This window comes from Pimephales promelas, chromosome 15 (genome assembly GCF_988280905.1).
Source record: "Pimephales promelas chromosome 15, fPimPro1.hap1.1, whole genome shotgun sequence".
Lineage (NCBI taxonomy): Eukaryota > Metazoa > Chordata > Actinopteri > Cypriniformes > Leuciscidae > Pimephales > Pimephales promelas.
In genome coordinates, this window is record NC_142783.1 from 34,698,689 (window position 1) to 34,725,139 (window position 26,451).

The following is a 26,451-nucleotide window of genomic DNA, read 5'->3' on the forward strand; positions in this document are numbered from 1 at the left end:
GCTTGTGTTAATATCAGCACTCCTCACAGTCACCTGGCAGCTGTAGCTCACACACACACACACACACACACACACACACACACACGTGGCCAGAGGCTCGAGAACACAACGCTCGTCAGCACAAACACCCGTCCTGCTACACACGCACTTTCACATGAACCTGAGCGGCCCGAGAGAGAGAGAGGAGAGGAGGAGAAACCAAGAGAAAGCAAAACACGGGTTGTTCTGCTGACCTACAGTATCATCATCTGGACGGGTCATCACACGCACTCTTAAAGGGACACACACACACATTAACGTCTGATGGTGATTTACACACTCGGGATTGTTTGCAGAGGCTGTGGATTATGAATTCAAACACACACACACACACACACTCAAACAAACACACACACACACACACACATATAGACCATGAGGACCATGATGAGGATGAAATTTTGGATTAAATTTTTTTTTTGAATAAGAATCGAATGTATGAAATCCAACTATATATATATATATATGGGGGAAAATAATATAAATCCAAGAAAATTTTTTAATAAAAAAAAAAAAAAGAGATTAACTACATCACAGCATGTATATATACACACACACACATACACTTGTTTCGGGCTAGTAGACGTTCTGAAAGGCCGGCCTCGTAAAAATGCATTAGCCAAATTGGTCGGTAAGTGAAGAAGTTAATTTCAAAAACCCTGAATATGTCTCAGTTGACTTTATTATGCTCTCCTCACTTACACACATGTACTATAGTGTCCTGCACACACAAAACATATCTAAAGTAAAATTATGAAATTTTGGATTAAGGATTTTGTTTGAATAAGAATCAAATGTATGAAATCCAACTCTCTCTCTCTCTATATATATATATATATATATATATATATATATATGGGGGAAAATAATATAAATCTAATATAAAATTTTAAAAGAGAGATTAACTACGTCACAGCATATATATATATATATATATATAAAACGTCAGATACTGTATATGATTCTATATATAGAATCAGAACATCTACTAGCCCAAAAAAGTATATATATATATATATATATATATATATATATATATATATATTTTTTTTTTTTTTTTTTTTTTTTTTTTTTGGGCCAGTAGACGTTCTGAAAGGCCAGTCTCTTAAAAATGCATTAGCCAAATTGGTCGGTAAGTGAAAAAGTTAATTTCAAAAACCCTGAATATGTCTCAGTTTACTTTATTATGCTCTCCTCACTTACACACATGTACTGTACTATAGTGTCCTGCACACACAAAACATATCTAAAGTAAAATTATATCTGGTGTGTGTAAATAATTTTTGGTTTGCCTGTATGTGAAATGAAGCGCATAACTGATATGAGCCGGTGACCCCTGACCTTCAGGTCCCTGTAAACCACGTTTCGCTCCGCATGCAGGTAATCCAGCGCACACACGATCTCGGCCCCGTAGAAGCGTGCGCGCTCCTCCGAGAAAACACGGTCCCGGGACAAGTGGAAGAAAAGCTGCGGGAGGGAAGGAACGTTTACAACCGTATTTATCATCTCAAAACTCTGGTCTGAGAAGAACGGGCCTCACCTCTCCGCCGTTGGCGTACTCCATGACGAAACACAACCGGTCGTGGGTTTGGAACGAGTATTTCAGACCCTAAACATGCAAACCCATTCAAATTAATGCAATTAACAATGTATTAAATGATCATATGAAATGAAGACAGTCAATGACACATGCAAAAAGAGCTGTATATTGCAAATGTGCAGTGTAAAAAGTACAAATATTGTGAAATGATTATCGCTATAGGAATTTAATGGGAAATAAGATGCTTTTATCTTAACTTTTTGAATATTTGTACTTCAATTCAACGTTTCAAATAAAAAAATCTAACTTAATAATGTCTAAATAATAAAAATAAACCTAATAAAAGCAAGTAATTATGTCTGAAAACACTGTTCTCTGTAACTATATTGCATAACCCTGTTAAAATATTTATAAATACGCAGATATCCAGCATGATATTATAAACAATGTATCCATCCTAAAATGCATTAAATAATTATGCAAAAATGTGATGTTTTTCCATCAGTATTTCTGTCTAATTTTCCAGTACAAAAGATGCACTTACTGGAGAAGCAAGATGTCATGAGTTAAAATATGAACAAATTGGGGTATTAATGAGTCATTTTGCAGCATATCATATCAAGTAAATGTATCCTAATTGAAGTATGTTTAGATGTGTGTACTGGAAAAGAAGACTAAATCACTGAGGCGCTTTTTAAAAAATATATTGAGAAAAATTGCAGTGAAGGACTTTTATTATATAAAAAACAAATAAGGAAGTTCGATTCCATCCTCATTACAAACTAATATTCTTCTGTTATGTTATCTGGAAAACATTGAGCGTATAATTTCTACTTGACTAGCATCACCAAATGAAAACAGCAAAAATAATGACTATTTTCTTCTTTTTATTTTCCTTGAACTTAAAGCTGCAGTCCGTAACTTTTTTTTTGTTAAAAATTATCCCAAAAAAATGTAATCAAGTACATAACCAGGAAGTGTTCATCACTCGACTCACAGCGGTGAACTAGTAATAATGTTTATTACTATTAGTTTATTAGTTTATTATTAATTATTAGTTTAACTCCAGTGGGACTGGTGGACTTCAGCGGGAGATTCGAGCATGTCTCAGAGTCATTACGTCACACACACACACACACACACACATCTGGACACACACACCTACACACACACATCTGGACACACACACACATCTGTACACAAACATCTAGACACACACATCTGGACACACACACACACACACACACACACATCTGGACACACAAATCTGGACACACACACACACACACACACACACACACACATCTAGACACACACATCTGGACACACACACACACACATCTGGACAAACAAATCTGGACACACACACACACACATCTAGACACACACATCTGGACACACACATACATCTGGACACACATCTGGACACACACACCTACACACACACACACACACACATCTGTACACAAACATCTAGACACACATCTGGACACACACACACATCTGGACACACACACATCTGTACACAAACATCTAGACACACACCTCTGGACACACACACACACACACACACACATCTGCACACACACACACATCTGGACACACACACATCTGTACACAAACATCTGGACACACACATCTGGACACACACACACACACACACACACACACATCTGTAAACACACATCTGGACACACACACATCTGGACACACACACACACACACATCTGGACACACATCTGTACACACACACACACACACACACACACACATCTGTACACAAACATCTAGACACACACAACTGTACACACACATCTGTACACACACACACACACACATCTGTACACACACATCTGTACACACACATCTGTACACAAACATCTAGACACACACACACACACATCTGTACACACACAACTGTACACACACATCTGTGCACACACACACACACACACACACACCTACACACATCTAGACACACACATCTGTACACACACACACACACACCTGTACACATGCAGAAGAGTGTCGGCTGGTCGGCTGTGTGTGTGTGTGTGTGTGTGTGTGTGTGTGTGTGTGTGTGTGTGCGGATGCTGGTGGAGGTTTATTGGCACAGAGATCCCAGCGCCGCCAATCAAGACAAACTAAACGCAACGGGCGCCGACGCACGAGCTTTACGGGCCGATCAAACAAACAAACAAATGTTTACAGTATGTATCGGCCCACCGGGGAAATGCCCAGTGTGTTCCCGATGGCCAGCCCGGCCCGGCCCGCACCTGCAGATTACAAACACAGATGGCGACAAAGAGGAAAAACCACAGACTGCAGCTTTAACCTTCATTTCAATCACTCAAGACTTAATATCATAAGTGATTTTGCGTATCTAGTACATGCACCTCCATTTAAGAGTGCTGGAAAACAAGACTAAACTAGCAAGAAACCAGTTTATGATCCAGGACGAAACAGGCGACGTTATTCAATCTGAAGTGGTCACTCGAACTCTTCTAAAGCGCTTTGTGTGGCTGGATAAACAGACGTGCTCGAGATGAGAGGCTTTTGAAGAAGAAGAGGAAGACGAGGAGATGATGAGAGTCTCTCACCGTCAGGAAGGGGTGTCTGGAGTTCTGGAGCACACGGTTCTCTGTGAGTGTGTGAGCCACTTCATCCTGAAACACACACATCACTCTTCAGACTTTCACACACTACAATAACACAAATCACACACATAGAAATACGAATATGGTGCAAAAGTTCATTTATTTCAGTAATTCAACTTAAAGCTGAAACTAATATATTATATAGACTCATTACATGCAAAGTGAGATATTTCAAGCCTTTATTTTTTTATAATGTTGATGATTATGGCTTGAAGTTTATGAAAACCCCAAATTCAAAATTAGAATATTGTGAAAGGTTTTCATAAACTTCAAGCCATAATCATCAAAATTATAACAAATAAAGGCTTGAAATATCTCACTTTGCATGTAATGAGTCTATATAATATATTAGTTTCACCTTTAAGTCGAATTACTGAAATTTTTTTACACAATATTCTAATGTTTCGAGTTTCACCTGTAAATATGGGAAACTTTACTGGGAAAAAAAAAATGGTGCATGAATACTATAACCAAACTAACAGCCTGAACCTGACAGAACACGTTCAGCATACTTTATTTATGCATACACTGGAAAAAAAAATTAATTTCATACTAGTTTATCATCACAACATTTTTTCTTCTGTCAAAATTAACTTGTGGTTCACGTAACATAATATTTTGAGTTTCTATTGAATAAATACATTTTTTTAATTTGAATGAACGTAAAATTTTAACGCAGGTTACTAAGTTAAACCAACAATACAGTGTAGTTTTACAGACTAACTAAAGTAGGCTTTGTTTAGCTCACACACTCAAGCAAACACACACACTTTCCGAAGTCTCAGGTGTGTTACTCACTTTGGCTACAATCACTTCTTTCTTGAGGATTTTCATGGCGTAATATTTTCCCGTTGCTTTTTCCTTCACCAGAATCACCTTCCCAAAAGTGCCTTTTCCCAGGAGTTTGAGGTATTCAAAGTCATGCATAGTCTGAAACACACACACACACACACACACACACACCAGCTGTCAGCACACAAACACCTGCACGAGTTCAACACATAATACTGACGGGACGGATCTGCGTTTGACCTTTGAACTGCTGCAAATGCCACGAATGCCAGAAATGTGAGCGTGGGAACTGATGTCTAAGTGCACGACAGTCCTCATGCTGACGTTTTATACACACACTATTTAGACACATTGGGCCCTATTTTAACGATATTTAAACATTGGGCCCTATTTCTCGGCGCTGTTGCTATTTTACCGGCGGGATAAATGACTCTTGTACTCGATGCAAGTTTAAAATGGGTTGAGTGAATTAAAATATAGTACATTAATGTCATTTTTTTACAATGACATTGCACTTATTGTCTGAAATATTTTTTTTTTTAAGTTCAACAATAATAATGAAAAAATTGAGTATTTTATTATTTAATATAGAAATAAATGGGAAATATTGTAGAGGTGAATATTATTAAGTATCATGCAAGATAAAGAAAAATATAATATATATTTTTCTCTTGATGTAATATATATTTTTAAATATAATATATATTTTTCTCTATATTTTTCGCAATGACTCCTGTACTCGATGCAAGTTTAAAAGGGGTTGAGTGATTTAAAATATAGTACATTAATTTCATTTTTTTTTAAATGACATTGCACTTATTGTCTGAAATATTTTTTTTTAAAGTGCAACAATAATAATGAAAAAATTGAATATTTTATTATTTAATATAGAAATAAATGGGAAATATTGTAGAGGTGAATATTATTAAGTATCATGCAAGATAAAGAAAAATATAATATATATTTTTCTCTTGATGTAATATATATTTTTAAATATAATATATATTTTTCTCTATATTTTTCGCAATGACTCCTGTACTCGATGCAAGTTTAAAAGGGGTTGAGTGAATTAAAATATAGTACATTAATTTATTTATTTTTTAAATGACATTGCACTTATTGTCTGAAATATTTTTTTTTTAAAGTGCAACAATAGTAATGAAAAAATTGAATATTTTATTATTTAATATAGAAATAAATGGGAAATATTGTAGAGGTGAATATTATTAAGTATCATGCAAGATAAAGAAAAATATAATATATATTTTTCTCTTGATGTAATATATATTTTTAAATATAATATATATTTTTCTCTATATTTTTCGCAATGACTCTTGTACTCGATGCAAGTTTAAAAGGGGTTGAGTGATTTAAAATATAGTACATTAATTTCATTTTTTTTAAATGACATTGCACTTATTGTCTGAAATATATTTTTTTTAAAGTTCAACAATAATAATGAAAAAAATAATATTTTATTATTTAATATAGAAATAAATGGGAAATATTGTAGAGGTGAATATTATTAAGTATCATGCAAGATAAAGAAAATATAATATATATTTTATTAATTTCATATTTTTAAAAAATACATTGAACTTATTGTGTTAAATAAAAAATATTTTATTATTTTATTATTTTAATAAAAAAAATGTTAAACAATAATAAAATATTTTTTTCTAATATTTTATTATTTAATATAGAAATAAATGGTGCATATTGTAGAGGTGAATTATCATAAAAGATATTAGTGAACTAAAATATAGTGCATAACATTTAGATTTACAAAAAAAAATATGTTGCATTTATTGTCCAAAATAATAAAAAAAAGTTTTTATATATATATTTTTTTAATTATATGTTTTTTTAAACAAAATAGTAAAAAAAATGTTATAGAAATAAATGGTGAAATTATGTAAGATATATCAGTGAACTAAAATACATTTACAATATAAAATACAATTAATTTAATAATTTTAAAAAAATTGTTGCACTTCTTAACTTCAGTCTGTGATACTTGATCAAGTTTACAAGAGAGAGAGAGACAGATCTGAATACACATAATATAAGCTACGACCTCTTTCATTTTGGGGTGGCCTATTAATATCACGTTATTAATCCAGTGCTGATATTTAATAAGCAGAAGTGTGTACTGTACCACTTTGTGTGGCGGTTTGGTCTCCATGTGCGCCTCCATCTCCTCCTCCTGCTTCTGCAGACGCTCCGCCACAGTCTGGATGGCTTTGGTCCATTCCTTCCTACAACAGTCAACATGCAGAACAAAACTTCTTTCATGCATTTCGTATTATAATTATTGTTGGTTCTTCTGATAAATGGCCTGTGATGTTCCTGTATAAGATGCTTGTACACTACCACTCAAAATGTTTTAATGTTTTTAGAAGAAGTCTCTTCTGCTCATCAAGGTTGTGTTTATTTGAAGAAAAAAAAACAGTAATATTGTTAAATATTATAACCATATAAAAGAACTCTTTTCTATTTTAAAAACGTTTTAAAAGTGTAATTTATTTCTGTGATCAAATCAATCATTACTCCAGTCTTCAGTGTCACATGATCCTTCAGAAATCACTCTAATATGAGGATCTGATGCTCAAGAAACATTTATGATTATTATCAGTGTTCAAAACAGATATTTACATTCTTCTTTCAGGATTCTTTGAGGAATAGAAAGTTCAAAAGAACAGCATTTATCTGAAATAGAAATAGAAGATATTCAACATTATGAATATCTTCACTGTAAAAAAATATTGTTTGTTTAACTTTAAGTAAGTAACCTGGTTGCCTTAAAATTTTAAGTTGATTGAACTGGAAAAAGTGAGTTAATACAATGAAGGAGATTGATTTAATCATCAGAAACTCAAAATAATAAGTTATATGAACTAAATAAATTATTATAAAGTTGATTTGACAAAAGAAAAAATGTGATAACAAATCTTAAAAATATTTTTTTTACAGTGCGTCACTTGTGATCAATATAATTCATCCTTGATGAATAAAAGTATTGATTTCTTGTATTTATTTCCTACGGAAGCCCTGAACCACAACGAAAAAAAAAAAAATCTAGCATTTCGAGATTAAAGTCGAAACATTTCCACTGTAAAAAAAAAAATATTGTTGGTTTAGCTTAAAGGTTGCCATAAAATTTTAAGTTGATTGAACTGGAAAAAGTGAGTTAATACAATGAAGTAGATTAATTTAACCATCAGAAACTCAAAATAATAAGTTATCTGAACTAAATAAATTATTATAAAGTTGATTTGACAAAAGAAAATATGTTGTGATAACAAATCATGAAAATATTTTTTACAGCTGCAGCATTAGGCTACCATTATAGGAGGTTATAAAATATACAGCGCCGGAATAGACTTTAGCCTATAGGAAAACCAACCCGGAAAACACTGTTCAGACTGGATGGAGATATCCAGCTTTATGAATGAATGAATGCGGTATTTATACAGCGCTTTATGTCTACTAGGCCTACACTCAAAGCAAAATGACGCAACTTTCATATTATGTATTAGGGCTGGGTATTGACACAAATTTCACAATTCGATTCGATTTCGATTCACAAGCTTGCAATTCGATTTCGATTCAGATTCGATTCGATTCAATATTGATTATTTTGGATATTACAATCAATGGCAAATTTTCTCAAGGAAATCAAATCTCTTAACTAATGCTGTAAACTATGGGAGTCTAGTTGTATTCATTAGCCTAATATGAAGGTAATAATGAACTGTTTTGTAGCTATACAAACACTTAAATTACACTTTTATTTATTTTGATAATAAGAAGATTATATGAAATATAAACATTTAAATGGTGGCTGTGATAAAAACTTGCCAGATTTATTCAAAAATGCATTAAATATTGAAGAGCATTAAGATTATAATGCATATGTAATATAGTGTATATATTTAGCAAAATGCTCCTCTCTGGAGTTATTTTTTAGCTGACTAACGAGTTGATGTGGGTTTTCTGAGGTAAATATGACGATACATGACATTGATTACAAGCTGTTTAACTGATGTCTTTCCACGGTTGAAACGCTGATTGAGTGAATCAATGTGACATGATACGGATTTCGATAAGTTGTACTCTATCTTTAACACACTTTCAGACGCTCATTCATGTTTATTTGGCGCTGTGACTGGTATTATTAAGCCGGAAGAGAGATCAGCGCTGCTGCTTCTCCAGAGCGATCTCACGCCACAGCGACAAAACACTATTTATGTTTTTGAATTTCTAAAGAAAATGGACGTAATTTGACAATTGAAACTTTGTTTCATATCAATAGTAACAAAGGACAAAGATTATTGCGTTTTTTTGGATGCGCGCAGCCGCGATACAATGATCCATTCAATCAAATGAAACAGGATGACTAATCATGTTAATCGATTCTCATTTTTACGAACCGATATCGATTCTTAAATCTCAAGAATCGATATCGGTTCGTAAAAATGAGAATCGATTAACATCAAGAAATCGATATTTATTACCCAGCCCTATTATGTATACATCTAAATGTCCAAAAAAGTAACCTTGTGACTGGCTTTTGAGTTCCAGGGTCACATTTACAGGTGTATGTGTGTGTGTGTGTGTGTGTGTGTGTGTGTCTGACCGTTCCTCGGGCGTGTCCACGTGGAAGGTGCGCTCGATGACCGTGGTCCACTGCAGGCAGCGTATGATGAATGTGTTGGGTTTGGGCCGCTCCGTCTTCATCAGCTGACACTCTGGACACATCCCGGGAAAACCACACCAGAGACACGGGACGGGGAGAGAAATGACCGCAGCAATCATTTATCTTTATCTGTGTGTTTCTGCAGCAGTGCATTACACACACTCAGTAGGGAGCAGGACAGGCGCACACACTCGGATACGAACTTTACACAACGTTCAATATCTGACAGCCATAATGTTTGTTCAAGAGAACGCGTCCTCGATAGAGCCAGACCGATATTATCGGCCGATATTAGGCATTTTCCAAACTATCGGTATCGGCCGATAAATGAATATTTCAAAAACAAAATAAAAACGGACGAAACACGCTTGAACCATGTCATGAGTGTTGGAGTTGTATAGTTTGTCCACCAGAGGGCGCTCTACACCGTTCCTGTTGGAAACACTCGTTGAGTTGGTCATTGCTTGAATAACTATTAAACTTAAGTAAGCATGACAAAATTTGTGACTCATGTCCAGTTTTGCTGCTGTTAAATAAGCCGAGAGTGAAGCGGAATTAGCTAGTAATAGTTACGTTACGTTGTTACAGTGTCGTCGACTGACTGTCCTTTTAACTTTTGACAACATGACTGAAGTATTTCTTTAATAGCGCGTGACAGTTACAGCAATGAGACGTATCATCTCTCCTCGACCTGTTATATTGAAAATGTATGTTTTACAATTAATTTGCAGTATGACGTAATCCATTGCTAAATTATGGTTCATCATAGACTAGCTAAAAAACAAAGCTTGCTAACGCCACTATCGTCAGTCTGTTCTGTCGTGACAATAAAAGAAACAAGTTTCTTTTTAAAATGTATTATCATATTATTTTAGTTTAAACTCGTAAATAACTACAAATAACTAATGTTAGGGAAATCTGTTAATGTTTTGTTGCGCGTTTCTGAAAAAATAAATTAATTAATTAATAATCGGCCGATATATCGGATTTTAAAACCAAATAATATTTGTATCGGTATCGGCCTTTAAAATCCTTTATCAGTCGGGCTCTAGTCCTCGCTGACACATTTCTGTTAATTTTTATTTAATTTAACCCTTGTGCTGCATTAGATTTTTAACACCGTTGAGTGCATTAAGGACCAAAAATGGCCACATATTAAACATTGCCTAAAATATTATATATTATTATTATTTTCCACTTTTACCAAGTTAAATATTTTAACCAGCATCAGTCCTCATCATAACTACCAAAAATGTATTCAATTTCAGGATTTTAACCCTTTAATTACCAGTTTTGTTTGCGAAACCATCGATTTGCATAAGAGGAAAAAACACAAAAATTCAATTATTTTCAATAAACTAAATGCAAAGAGAAAACTTTAGATTTGGATTATTACAGTCCCACTTTGCAAAAAATCCCACTTAGCGCGTTAGAGACCAAAAATGGCCACCTATTAAACATTGCCTATTGCCTAAAATAAGGTGCATTTCCACCCATAGGGAATAAATATGTAGTGACGTCATCTGGTGGAATACACTATATAATGCAAATATAATGCTTTTGCTTCAAAATGAAAGGATGTTTGTGCAAAAATCATGTTTCATGTATTACTGACAGCCTCAGATTTAAACAACGTTTTAATGGGTTTCAATGGGCCATTTTTGGTCTTTATGGTGCTGAGTGTTACTATTTGATCTACACAGTGTGTGTTATACATATTTTGCAAAATGGGATCACATTTTTTACATGTATCCAAAAAGTCACAATTTTGCCAAATTTCATACCATTTGCATTAAAACAGCCAAAATGGTCAAAGAAATTAAACTGCAAAAGACCAAAAATGTCCCTAATGCATGCAGCATAAGGGTTAACATGGCATCTTAAAAACGTGTGGGGCTATTTTGAGCCTTGTCAGTGGTATAAACTAGCGATTTCTTTTTACTTAGTCAATGCCCCCATTACTAGCATTATACGCTAAACAGTTTTTAGAGATAAAACTCTTTACATTCGATTATCATGAAAACAAAAAAATTGTTACGCTCATGACGTAAGAGACGTTCATAAAAACAGCGAGATTCATCCAATACTGTGAAATCCAATTCTCATTTTCGGTCACTTTACGTAATAATCAACACTAATATTTTGCATCTCTTAAAACTTGCTCTTAACAAGTTTTCCACATAAAAAGCTTAAATGTCAAACCGAGGGCAACCTGATGTCAACATCACCTGTGTTTTCCTTTCCCGCACGGATAACTATGAGTGCGCAACTGCGCCTGAGGAAAACAGGACTGTCATCAGTTGTTGAAAACTCGAACTCACGTCTTTTAAGGCGAAATAAGCTGTGTCTGTGTTCTCTGCCCTCAAAAATGCTCACTCAAAGAGGAAAACTTATGGTTTCAGCGCGACAAAGCACAATATCCAGCAGTGACTCTGCCAGCGCTTTCCCACAAACATATGTCGAGGAGAGAGCGTGGAGGAGACATGTGTCACGTAAGAGACCTGTCGTGGAGATGGAGGATCGGGACGAGACCACCACTGAGATCCAACCGGGCTTCATCCACAGCCTCCATCAGCCCAGAGATAAATAATGAGGATCAGACACTTAATAACCACTATATTTCACAAGTGTCAGCGAGGAAGCGTTCTCTTGAACAAACATTATGGCTGTCTAATTAGTCTGTTCAATCATTTCAACAGTTTTCTCAGGGATGGCGGGGCTTGTTGGGGAGATTCTGCTGAGGTGCGACTCGTGCTTAATATGTTCTGCACGTCCCTCGAGGAAACATAAAACTGTGTGTGTTGATGGAGGTCAGGCGGAAGCTCGCGCGACCTCGTGTCCAACGAGTAAAGTCACGTGCGCTCGTGCATGATATATTACCGGAATATACTTTCGGATGATCGTTTGAGATGTTTTGAAAGGGTTACGCAACATTAGTCTAATATCCAAATAATCCATTGTGTTCATTGCTTTTGTCAGTGCCATTTATCAAACATAATGCGTCAGTCGAGTTAAAAAGGTGCTAATAAACCTGAACTTATTTTAAATGCACTTTTAAACATCTCTGTTTTGTCTGGAAAAAATTATGACTTTTTTTTGTACACAAATGCTAGATATGTCAATCGATTTTTACAAAAATGCATACTAAGAATGGGGTGAAAAAGTACTTATAATGTTGCAAATTAAACTGAAATAATTTTTAGATGCAATTTTGAACATATCTGTTTTGTCTGTCAAAAAATAACACTTTTTTACTCAAACTTTTAAAATATTGTAAAAAAAAAATTGTCAGATGATTTTTGCAACAAAAAAAACATACTTATGAGAATTAAAAAAATACTTATAATATTGGAAATAAACCTGAAATTATTTTGAGTGCTATTTTAAACATTTCTGTTTTGTCTGAAACTGTAACAAAAATAAATAATTAGAAGGTGCAAAAAATTACTTGTGTTGCAAATTAACCTAAAAAATATATTAAATACTATTTTAAACATCTTTGATTTGTCTTCCCTTTTTAACTAAAATTTTCTTTGTTAAAAAAAAGTTTATTACAAAAATAAAGACTTAGAAGGTGCAGAAAATTAATTCATTAAAATTTTAATTTTAAAATTTTTTACACAAAAGTTTAGTAAAAAGTTAAAAATGTGCTACTGATTGTACAAAAATAAAAACTAAGACGCAAATATGTATAATATTGCAAATAAACCTGAAATTATACTTTATAATCTCTGTCTGGCCTGTCAAAAAATAAGACTTTTTTTACACAAAATTTTCAATTAATTTTTACAAAAAAAAAAAACATACTTATGAGACTTATATAAATTACGTATAATATTGCAAATAAACCTGAAATTATACTTTATTATCTCTGTCTGGCCTGTCAAAAAATACGACTTTTTTTACACAAAATTTTCAATCAATTTTTACAAAAAAAAAAAACATACTTATGAGACTTAAATAAATTACGTATAATATTGCAAATAAACCTGAAATTATTTTAAGTGCTATTTTAAACATTTCTGTTTTGTCTGTGAAATTTTAACAAAAATAAGTAATTAGAAGGTGCAAAAAAATCTTGAGTTGCAAATTAACCAAAAAAATATATTAAATATTATTTTAAACATCTTTGTTTTGTCTGTTAAAATGTAACTTTTTTTACTAAAATTTTCTTTAAAAAAAATTACAAAAATAAATACTTAGAAGGTGCAGAACATTAATTCACTAAAATCTTTATAAAAAAAAAATTTTACACAAAAGTTTAGCAAAAAGTTAAAAATGTGTTAAAAAATAAACACTAAGAAGATGCAAAAAACTATGTATAATGTTGCAAATAAATCTAAAATTATACTTTTTCATCATCTCTGTCTGGTCTGTCAAAAATGAAGACTTTTTCACACAAAATTTTGTTTAAAAAAAAAAGCAAAATAGCTGCATTTATTTAAAAAAATACTGCACTCAAGTAACCTATTTATTGTTGTTGTTCACATTTCCACACACACACTCAGGCTCTATTGAAGACTGCAGTATAAGTTAAGCATGAGAGACTCACGAGCCACAGAGAAGTTGTTCAACGGCGTCTCCAGCTGATCGGCGTCCTGCGGTCGCTCCTTATAACCCGTAAACGTACCGTCATCCTTCAGCAAGAAATACCGCGGCCTCCACGTCTTTATATACTCTCCTGAAGAGACAGAACACAACAGAAAGCATAATAAATAAGAAATGCATGGCCAATGCCTAAACAGCTGAGGTCATATTAACCCATATATTGTATCAGATTTGACACATGACTTAATAAATGATCAACATGATGTCAAAACTCAATCTCTTCCAGTCCTTCTGTCGTCTGATTGACAGTTAAGACTATTAGTGTAATTGTGCAAACGTCCATAAGCTCGTGCTTCAGTGTCTTTCTGCAGTCAAATGAGATTTTTATCAAGTAAAAGTAAGAATAACTTTGATATTGTTGGTAATATTTCAACTGGACTGAAGCAGGTTACATAAATATCCAGACATATATATATGTTAATGTTGTCTTGTCAGGCTTTACAGAGTTAAGATCATTTACTGAAGGCAACGCTAAGCCTATTTTAAAGGCATAGTGAAAGCATGCATCTAAATTTAGATGTAAAACCCGGTTTGAACTTAAAACAACAGCATGACACAAAACACCTCAGTTTCCTCAGAACAAAAACTGCTGCCGTTTTCTGCATCCAGAATCAATTTGTGCTGAGGAACGTGCAGAAATCACTGCACCAGATGTTGCGGAATTGGAAATGAAAGAAAAAAGCAGAGAGACACGCAGCCGTGGAGTCTGCGGCACGTCAAAAACACAGAGGCAGTTTGAATAGTTATCCAGGAAAAGTGTAATTTATTTTTAATTACGGGAGTGGAATATTAACCCCATGCAGGGTCTGAGCAAGCTGTCCTTAATTGGCCCATTTCCTCCGTCACTAAAGTGTGGATGTGTCACGGCAAACGTCTGTCTCGCTGATACTCAGACGCTTATGGCTCATTTCAGCTGTGACAGGCCAGAGGAGCGGCGATGGCATTCAAACTCACAAAACAGCAGAACTTCACTGACGCTTTACCCAAACTTCATATCATATCACGTCTTTATTAGAAGAATAGCCATTTTATGAAGCTCAAACGGTTTCCACTTGTCCCGTTATTGAAATAATAATATGAATTCAATTAAACACCTATTAAAAATGACATAAATGTACAATTATAATAAATAAAAATGGGAAAATACGAGACTAAAAAGTATTAATATAATATTATAAAACTGAATGTGTGTTAAATAACAAATTATTTAAATGCAACAAAATGCAACACTAAAATTGTAATAAATAAATAAAAAATACAAGTTACTAAAGTGATTAAAGGAGTAGTTCATTTAAAAAAAAAAAGAAATTTTGCTGATAATTTACTCGCCCCCATGTCATCCAAGATGTCCACGTCTTTCTTTCTTCAGTCGAAAAGAAATTAAGGTTTTTGATGAAAACGTTCCAGGATTTTTCTCCATATAATGGACTTCAATGGGGTCCAAACGGTTCAAGGTCCAAATGAGAGTTTCAGTGCAAACTGTTCAAAGGGCTTTAAACGATTCCAGACGATGAATAAGGGTCTTGTCAAGCGAAGCGATCGCTCATTTAATAAATAAATACAAAAGTTTAAGTTTTATAAGCTCAAATGGTCGTCTTGCTCTGTTCTGTGATGCTTCTGTTCGAACTCGTTCATCAAAATGAACAAAAATCTTTTTTCGTTCGTTAAACTTGTTATTTATTTTTTAAATGAGCGATCGTTTGGCTTGATAAGACCCTTATTCATCGTCTGGTGTCATTTAAAGCCATTTGAAGCTGCACTGAAACTCACATTTAAACCTTGAACCGTTTGGACCCCATTGAAGTCCATTATATGGAGAAAATCCTCGAATGTTTTTATCAATTTCGTTTCGACTGAAGAAAGAAACACATGGACATCTTGGATAACATGGGGGTGGTGAGTAAATTATCAGAAAAGTTTTTTTTGTTTTTTTTTTAAATGAACTACTCCCTTAATATCATAATGTAGCCCCCCCCCCCCCCCCCAAAAAAAAAAAGATTATGTAACTTAGTAAATATTAATGAAATCACAAACAAAATGATCCCAAAAGAAAGCAATCAAAATCACGAACTAAAAAGATTAAATATTTGTTTATGTGCATGTCCCGTGACCGTTAGCCTACATGAGAGAACCATGAACAAGCGAGTACATATTTTAGCAGAGAAAAGAGTTTGTGAATCCCTGGTCAAATAAAACAACCTAGAACAGTCTTGCAACAAAAGATAAACTACCAAACCGCATAATGCATCTAGTAGTTGAAACTAGAGCAACTCCACATCTCTGTGGAGCTTCAGCACTTCAATAAACCTAAAGCATTACAAATGAGTCCACCTGATTCACAACAACTGGGGAGGAGGAAGAGCGAAGCCCACAGCCGCGGGAACATCTGTCCTTGAGCCCTGTGTACTTAAGACTCTCATTCACACCAGATGCCCAATATGTTATTACGGCTGTTGCCATTTTTCATCGTGGCAAGATGTGACGGCATCTCGCTCAAACTGATTCTGCAGGATAATCAAAAACGCACTTCCTATAGGAAGTACTTCGTCTGGTGTTTGATGAATCACTTACTGTATTCCTCTTTTTAAAGTGATATAACAATTTGGAAAATGAGCAAATGTAAATATAAACTACCGTTCAAAGTTTGGGCTCAGTACCATTTTTTGTTTTGTTTTAAATAATTAAATTATTTTATTCAGCAAGGACACATTAAATTGGTTGAAAGTGAAAGAAAAGACATTAATAATGTTTTAAAAGACTCTATTTCAAATAAATAGATCAGTCTATTCCACAACAAAAACTCACTTTCGATGAGACATAATTGTGCATTACTTTTGACCAAAAGGTGGCGCTGACACTAAATTTGCGTGGTGTGCCCAGTGTTGGTTGGCAATGACACGCACCAATTTTGGTGCCAATATGCCAAAGCCTTGCAGAGATACAGTCTCAAATGCAGCTTGGCATCATGCCATTAAATTTGTTGATGCGGCAAACGAAAGAGTTTTGTCCATCGACATGAAATCCATTTCACAACTTTATGCCAGCTTAGTCTGAAGATGATCCGTGACAACTTTGGAGAAAATCAGACCAAGGGTCTAGAAAAAGTTCAAAAGTGTGTCAAAATAGTCCACAGGAAGACTATTGGCTGAATCAATTACAACTGATCAAAGGAATCGTTCAAGACAATAGGCTAAACTAATCAAAAGCTATTAGTGTTTTTTAAGATTTCATAATAGTTTTTGACCACAATACCTTTTGAGTGCTATCACATACTGAGTTTTGTGACACTACTACACCAATGCATTCATAAAATAGAGCATTTTACGACAATTCAAAATGGCCAATGTCCAAAATGGCTGACATAGGAAAATTGGGTATTGTTCGACTCGGTATGACAAAAGGAGACCAATTATAAGCAAAAACAGCAATCTCCTATAATTTTAAATTATAATAATAGTTTTTTTTTTTTTATCAAATAAACGCAGCCTTGGTGAGCAGAAGACGATTACAACTAAATCTTACTCCAAACCTATGAATAGTGTATAAATATCATAAAATAAATATAATTAAAGTCTCCCCATGTTGAAAATCAAGTTTATAATGTTGTTTATGTGGTATTTTTAATCTGCTTTAAGACAAACCATGTGTAAATTCAATGAGTATTTCCTCCAAGTTAAAACTGCAGTGAACCAAAGACAATCTCGATTTGAAATCGTTGGTGTTTGTGACATCACAAACGACCTTGTAACCAATCAGAACGAGTGATCATCAACCTGTGGATCTCTGAGTCAGTGAGTGAGTGGAGGCGGAGCTCATTTGCATATTCGTAGAACCGCGCATACTAAATGACCCAAGGGTGTCGAGTTACATTCAAGATATTTTGAGGCACAAACACATTCTTTTCAAGGGAAAAAAATATTTAAATATGTAATTTTGGTGATGAAGGATGAGTTTTAAGGGACTACAGGCAGACTTTAAGGTAATGATATCATTATCGAGTAGAGATTCTTGTCTCTGGTTTGTGTGATCTCGAAAGCACTAAACCAAGATCAGACGTGACACTTTCCCAACCACATCCATTCAAAAGAAACCCAGACCAGATCTGGCCGGACGCCTGTCTACCCGTCTGTCTGTCTGTCTCTATGCCAAGTGAGTCCTGGGACAGTATGTCCACCACGCAGCACATTATATATCACGACACACGTTCATCAGCGTGACATCGGGACCTTTTAAAGAAACACACAAAACAAACTGATTAAGTGTCATCATTTATTCGTGAGCGACGCATCTAATCACAGCAGGTTGGTCTCGGACGGACAGCGCAGGTCTGACGGGCACTGACAGATGTGTTTGCAGTTATGATGCCAAAGTTGTAATTGTGTAGGGTGTGAGATTAATCCACCACAGGGACACACACAGTCCAGGGTTTTCATGCCAGAATCTGTGACGCACGCGGGTCATTCTCTGCCGCCCATCTGATGACGGGCAAAACATGCTGAGGATCACATGCACACCGAATCCATGCAGAAACGGTAGGGGTGTAACCATATATCGTCTCACAATACAAAAATGCAACAATATGTATCGTGGATACTAGTGACAATGTATATATATATATATATATATGTATATATATTGTGCATCATTTACCCAAAATAAAAATGACCGTGTGAGACGTTTTCAGAGTTTTAGTGTCATTAAACTGCTATATATAATGTTGAGTTCAATGTATAATTAAAGCTGCAAGCAGCATTTATCGGTGTTCAAGCAGTTCAGATCTTTAAGGCATTTAAGCACAAAAGCATCAAAAGACATATGATTTATCATGATATACTACATTTCAGTGTGATATTACATAATTAACCATGTTCCAATATGATTTATCATAATTTACCCTGTTAAAATATGATTTACTACAGTTTAGTTCACACACTCATTTTCAACTTCAGGATTATAGTCATTTTTTACTAAATGTTGTTGTAAATGTTAAAAGATTGAATTGATAAAGTTATACTATGAATTATAGTTGAGTATTGTGAAATTTTTTTTATTTAAACAGCAGCGGGCAGTAAAACACCACTCATTGGCCACCTATAATCCGATCCTCACGGAACTTTGCGGAGAAACTTTGGTTGCTGTAGCGTTTCAGAGCTCCAGCCCTTACGGTTTGGGCTGCACGATGCGTTTTAGGGCATTTTTTTTTCTTTCTAGCAAATACAATAGGTTTTCAGCACTTTGTGCTTGAACACCTAATAATGAGAGACCTTTTTGACGGTTATAGCGCCACCTATGATCCGATCCTCACAAAACTTTGCATGCTTCCTAACCATGTTAGGACACATATGCTCATCGATTTTCGTGAAGTTGTGACTTTTTTGGGGGGGATTTACGGGCTTTTGACTGAATTTTTCCACAGACCACTATCTAAATGACCCTGTTACAGCCAACCAAATGCAAAATTTCAACTTTTTTTGATAATTATTGATCTAGAGAGTCCAGAGAATAGGCCTAGACTGGTTTGGTCCCGATTGGGCAAAAACCCAGGGACTAGTTTGCAAAAGTGGGTTTTGGACAAAACCCAAAATAACAAAAATATTTTTGCTCCAAATGGAAATGTGAGATATACATCTTGTCCGTCTTGAGCCATGGATTACAGTGGTGTAAAAACATTGAAGCTAAGTCGAACGGTCCAGGAGTTATGAGCAATTTAGTACTTTTGGTTGCTGTAGCGCCACCTATGGGCCAATCGGGCTCATACTCTGACGGTTTGGGCTGCACGATGCGTTTTAGGGTTGTTGTTTTTTCTTTCTAGCAAATACAATAGGTTTTCAGCACTTAATGCACTAATAATGCACTGGGGGATATGTGTGTGTCCTGATAATGCCACATGTCTGATGTTTAAGAGTAAAAAGTGGTTTATTTTAAATATATCTAGTGACATATTCGTCTACAATAATTCAGTGTTTTCCGCTTCAGAATCATGAATATTGTTATTCTGGTGTCTCTATTGTCTGTGCTTTGGGTTTCAGCACCGAGTCCAAGTCTATTCATTTACACACACAATGTAATATCAAACTTAGCATTTTAATCAACAGTACATTTATTGATAACCTTGTGTCATATCTCTCAGAGTATCGCAATAATATCGTATTGTGAGTTCAGAATCGTGATATGTGTCGAATTGTGACATTAGTGTATCGCTACACCTCTAAAAAATGGCCTGTGTAAAAGGCAGACGCACACGTGATGTTTTACACCTCTGGCTGTATCATGAACAAACACTTCTTCATCACAACTGAACACTAAAGAGAAGTTTGATCTTACACAATGTTTAACTTGTCATGGCCTTTAACAACAAGTTCCTGTATTTTGGTCAAACAGTTTATGCCTGCAGCTCAATATAACTAATATCTAAAAGTCCAAGTGTACAGCGGTTTCCACAATGCATATCGATTACAGAAAATCCACGTTTTAATTATATGAAAAAATTAATTCAGTTGTAAATATAGATATTAAAACTAGGACTGTCAATTTAACATGTTAATTTAATTAATTAGCTTTGGAAAATGTATATTTAGTACTAAATATTATTTACTAAAATTAGTAAATTAAATGATTTAACGCACCGCCTCGTTCAAGCTAATATGATACAGTTATAATGGCACTAAACTCCAAGATTTTAGGGGGAAAATACCCTGTATGAGTTTTCGTCTTATGATATGATATGATATAGTTAAGCAGTATCACACACGAGTGCTGCTTTTATCCAGAACAGCATGAGTTCAAATGTGATATTGATTATATGAGAATTTGAGTTCATATTTTTTATATATATATATATATATATAAATTAGACGCAATATTGTTTTGTTAATGTCTCAATTTAATTTTCCAAGGAAAATATTACCTATAAAGCCAGAGCAACACACGGCGGTGTTTTGTTCCTGAATGAATCCTCGTTTTGAGTGAATCAATCAGGTGAACCAATGATTCAATGATTCATTCATAAAGAGAGCCGTTTAATTCATTCCTGAATGAATCATCCGTTTGAATGAAAAAAGATGGATCTCAAAATCATACAATCGCTGCTGGAAAGGGTTCAAATATGCAAAGATGCGGGAAAACTAAAGACTTTTTGGGACCTGGAGGATTTTTCTGAGGAACATTGTGCAGTTTAACTGATCAGGACAAACAAGCGACTCAAACAACAAAACAGACCGACACACAGTATTAAGAAGGGTATGTAAACTTGTAAACTGGGTCATTTTTATAAATTCAGCTATTTTTTTGTCTCGTGGACTATATGTAAACATCTCTTGTGTAAAATATCTTAGTACTAAGTAAAAAAATAACATGCATTTTGTATGATCCCACTAATTTTGTTAAAATTATTCACATTTTCACAGATTCTTCCAAGGGTTCACAAACTTTCAAGGATGAGAACTGCTATAAAAGCATTGTGGTGTTCAACATCCAGTGTTGTATCACGGACACACACACACACACTGTCATGTGACACCGAACACGACCACCACATCCGTCTGACCGTCTCCTCATCTCTTTCACCTTCCTCTGTACATGTGCCACTTTCTCATCTAACCTTTTCCTGTGTCTGCGCTCCTTCCTCTTTCTCACACTCAACACTTCTACTTTTCTGACACGCCGCTCTTGTGTTCGGCTCAGAACTGTGATGCAGACGTAAACCAGGAACAATGATACAGCTGTTAATGTAGTTTTGCATTTATTTGTGTTGTCACACACATCACCTGCGTGTGTTTCTGTTAACAGAGGACATCTAAACAAATTAGACTCTGGAGAAACAGACCATTGTTGCCAAATATATATACACTCATCTAAAGGATTATTAGGAACACCACACTAATACTGTGTTTGACCCCCTTTCGCCTTAATTCTACATGGCATTGATTCAACAAGGTGCTGAAAGCATTCTTTAGAAATGTTGGATAGCATCTTGCAGTTGATGGAGATTAGGGTTAGGGTTAAGCTCCCGTTCCACCACATCCCAAAGATGCTCTATTGGGTTGAGATCTGGTGAGTGTGGCGGCCATTTTACTACAGTCAACTCATTGACATGTTCAAGAAACCAATTTGAGATGATTCCAGCTTTGTGACATGGCCTTAGCCATCAGAGGATGGGGGACATGGTGGCCATAAAGGGATGGACATGGTCAGAAACAATGCTCAGGTAGGCCGTGGAATTTAGACGATGCCCAATTGGCACTAAGAGGCCTAAAGTGTGCCAAGAAAACATCCATTACACCACCACCACCAGCCTGCACAGTGGGAACAAGGCATGATGGATCCATGTTCTCATTCTGTTTACGCCAAATTCGGACTCGACCATCTGAATGTCTCAACAGAAATCGAAACTCATCAGACCAGGCAACAGTTTTCCAGTCTTCAACTGTCCAGTTTTGCAAATTTTGGCCTCTTTTTCCTATTTGTAGTGGAGATGAGTGGTACCCGGTGGGGTCTTCTGCTGGTGTAGTCCATCCGCCTCAAGGTTGTGTGTGTTGTCTGAATACCTCGGTTGTAACGAGTGGTTATTTGAGTCAAAGTTGCTCTTCTATCAGCTTGAATCAGTCGGCCCATTCTCCTCTGACCTCTCGCATCATCAAGGCATTTTGGCCCACGGGACTGACCCATACTGGATGTTTTTCCCTTTTCACTCCATTCTTTGTAAACCCTAGAAATGGTTGTGTGTGAAAATCCCAGTAACTGAGCAGATTGGGAAATACTCAGACCGGCCACACTTAAATCACCTTTCTTTCCCATTCTGACATTCAGTTTGGAGTTCAGGAGACCACACCCCTAAATGCATTGATCACATGGGTTATTGGTTGATTAGATAATTGCATTAATGAGGTGTTTCTAATAATCCTTTAGGTGAGTGTGTACACAGTATTATTCATATATATTCCTGACACTTCCCAACCCTCCTTGACACTTCCTGGGACTCCCTAACACGTCCCGAGACTTCCTGACACTTCCCACTGCCACTGCATTCATGGCTCAGGACGAGCGCGAGGATGGGAAACGCGGGTGACAGGCTGTGTGTGAGAGGAGAAAGGAGAGGAGGAGAGCTTCAGGATTTAGGGAATTAAATCTTTGAAAACCGGGAATGGGGGGGGGCTCTTTTGTTGGTTTTTCCTGGGCCTCCCCCTCTCCCCCTGGAGCCCCTGTGAGCGGGTATCCTGCAGCTGTGCCGGACGAGCCCGTCCTCTGCATATCAATGAGCCAGAGGTCCAGCAGCGGGTCGTCCCTAACCGGCTCTCAGGGCTAAGAGGCCACCGACAGTGACAAACATGCTCTACAGCACATATGTAAAACCTATAGGACACTTTCCATCTGCTATGCAATATTTACAACTTATTTTGTGCATCAACATTTAAAAAAAACAATTGCAATCAGTGGCTAGCCAGGAAATATGTGTGTGTACCCTCTTAGAAGAAAAGGTTCTATATAGAACCTTAAAAGGTTCTATCAGTGCTACGTATTTGGAACCCCTAAAAGGTTCTATACACTCTTAAAAAAGGGTTCCTCTGGGTTCTATATAGAACCCCGGGGGTTCCATACTTGGCCAATAGAATCTTTTACCAAAAAAAAAAAGGTTCTATATAGAACCATTTTGGAGTTCCATATATAAAGCGGGTGATAGAACCATTTCTGGTTCTAAATAGAACCATTTCTTTTAAGAGTGTATATATATATATATATATTTCTATATGTTATTTATGCATATATTTTCTCAATTCACCCTCCATAGGTGTCAAAATATAAGTTAACTTTGGGCTAGACAGGCCTAAAATAAAACATTAAATATTTAATAATTATCTTTTCGTTGCATATCTAGTGAAGGATTTAATGTGCTTTGATAGTATGAAGTGGTTTCTTGTGCAAAAAAAAAAAAAATACACTAAAATCCAAATTCACTAAATTATAAAAATAAATAAATAAATAAGTTCACTAAATCACATTTTCAAAATCCCTAAAATATTGCAAGGGGAAAATACTTCTGCAACCAGGTCACTGCTGCTCTCTATGTCTCCACATTTAAGAATTTGGCATAAACTTGTTTTTATACGAGTAGAATATGAATTTGCTTTTCCTTCCCATTTAAATCAAATCTGGGAGGCAAATATTCCCCCTCCAGATAAATAAAGTTCATTTCTGCCCGAGCGTCCTGGCACTGCCAACCAGGAGCTTAAACTCTTCCGCAGCTTCTCCATCTTCTTCTGCCTTTTCTTCCCGTCTTTTGTTGGTCCCGTTTTTCATTGCAGCTGGATCAGAGGGAGCGTTTGGCAGCCACCACTGTTGCCGCTGGGGTGGGTTCTGCCACCGTACAAGAGAAAAGGGGTGAACGGAGGCGCGGGGGGGAGGAGAGGGCTCGGACACTCTTTCTCACGCTCGTAAGAAAGGCTTCACTTCTTCTCGCCGGCCACAGGCACCTGCTGATTACCATAGAGACACTGTGGGAAGTTTTTCCCCCTCCGCTGCTTTTTGTGTTGTAGATTCTTTCCCCCCCTTTTCGTTCCGGTAAACAAGCGCTCCATGGATTAGTTTACTGGGATAGTGCAAAGAAAACAAACAAACAGGAGCGAAAAATTCCAGCGACCCGTACAGATGCTCGCATGAGTCCCGACAGAATGACGTTATTGTTGTGAGATCGTGTCCGGCGCCGTGAAGGACTGTGAGAACATCATTTTGTGACGAGAGACATACAGACAACATTGAGTTCAAGTTTTGTTCTCATTTGACAACACTAGTAAATACAGTCAAACCAAAAATTATTCACACACCAGACATTATAGTTCAAATATGAAAGTGAGGAGAGCAAAATAAAGTAAACAGTGACATATTATATGCAATAATTCTCCGTACAGTGACTAAGTCAAATTTAGAAAAAATATTCACACTCTTAGAAGAAATGGTTCTATTTAGAACCAGAAATGGTTCCATCCCCCGCTTCATATATGGAACTCCAAAATGGTTCTTTATAGAACCGATTTTTTTTTTTTTTGGTAAAAGGTTCTATTGGCCAAGTACGGAACCCCAGGGTTCTATATAGAACCCAGAGGAACCCTTTTTTAAGAGTGTATAGAACCTTTTAGGGGTTCCAAATACGTAGTGCTGGTAGAACCTTTTAAAGTTCTATATAGAACCTATATATATATATTGAGTGCAGACAATTTGAGCTGATCAAGTTTTGCTGAAGTGTGTTTTCTGTAATCGCTAATGCTCTTTTTACACACACACTGAACAACATGAAGCATTGCTTGGTCACTGGTTGAGCTAAACTGGTATTCAACATAATTCATGTGTGAGAGTCCAACAGAAGGACGGTGCTGATATGTACATTTTAGGTGCTGATATGTACATTTCATGAGCTAATTTGTGCATTTTTGGTGGTAATATGTACATTATAGGTGCTTATATGTACCACTAAGGTACCAATACGCAGCCTTTGGGTACAAAAGTGTACTTTTTGAAAAGGTACAGCCCCAGTGACAGCTTTTGTACCTTTTTTTTTTTTTTTCGGAGAGTGTAGCGAATAAACTGTAATAATATGTTGAAGCTCTCTGAATAAATGTTTGGTTTGACTGTATATTAAGCATCTTTTAAACCCAAACTAATCAAACCCGGTCCACATTACCAGAGAAGTTTCGTATTGATGCTCTGCGTGAACGAAGCCGTAAGATTAATGGTTTGAGCATATACAATGCAAATGTTCTAATGTAAGAAGTCTGTCGTCAAAGTAAGTCGTGATTATGCAGTCAGAGGAGACTGAAGCATGTTTAAAGGTCATTTTCAGCAAATGAAACTGCAGCATAGCAATACTAAAAATCCTGCAAGCTTTTCCGCATAACATCTGGAGTCTCGTATATGCATCTTTGTGTAGATTTCCTCCTAAAAGTGTGTGTATGCAAAAAAAAAGGCAGATTTGTACTTCATTACTCCGCTCACCAGTAAACCAGTGCACACATTTTTATGCCAAATTTATTTTCTATAAATCCCAATATGTGCATGGACAATTACACACGCACGTCAGATCTTCTCAGCGTTATTTTTCACTTTTCAGCTTATTCTGGTCAAGA

The 26,451-nt window shown here is 35.7% G+C and overlaps 1 protein-coding gene across 1 annotated transcript in view; it reads right to left on the minus strand.

Moving 5' to 3' along the window:
- akt1 (AKT serine/threonine kinase 1) overlaps nt 1-26,451 on the minus strand; it is a 57,587-nt gene that overhangs the window by 12,491 nt on the left and 18,645 nt on the right. The window contains exons 3-9 of the mRNA XM_089120609.1: nt 14,280-14,408; nt 9,668-9,779; nt 7,187-7,286; nt 5,035-5,166; nt 4,180-4,245; nt 1,580-1,648; nt 1,381-1,506 (exon numbers count right to left, since the gene is read on the minus strand). Of these exons, the coding sequence (XP_088976735.1) occupies nt 1,381-1,506; nt 1,580-1,648; nt 4,180-4,245; nt 5,035-5,166; nt 7,187-7,286; nt 9,668-9,779; nt 14,280-14,408 (734 nt within the window). The remainder of the gene's footprint in view (nt 1-1,380; nt 1,507-1,579; nt 1,649-4,179; nt 4,246-5,034; nt 5,167-7,186; nt 7,287-9,667; nt 9,780-14,279; nt 14,409-26,451) is intronic.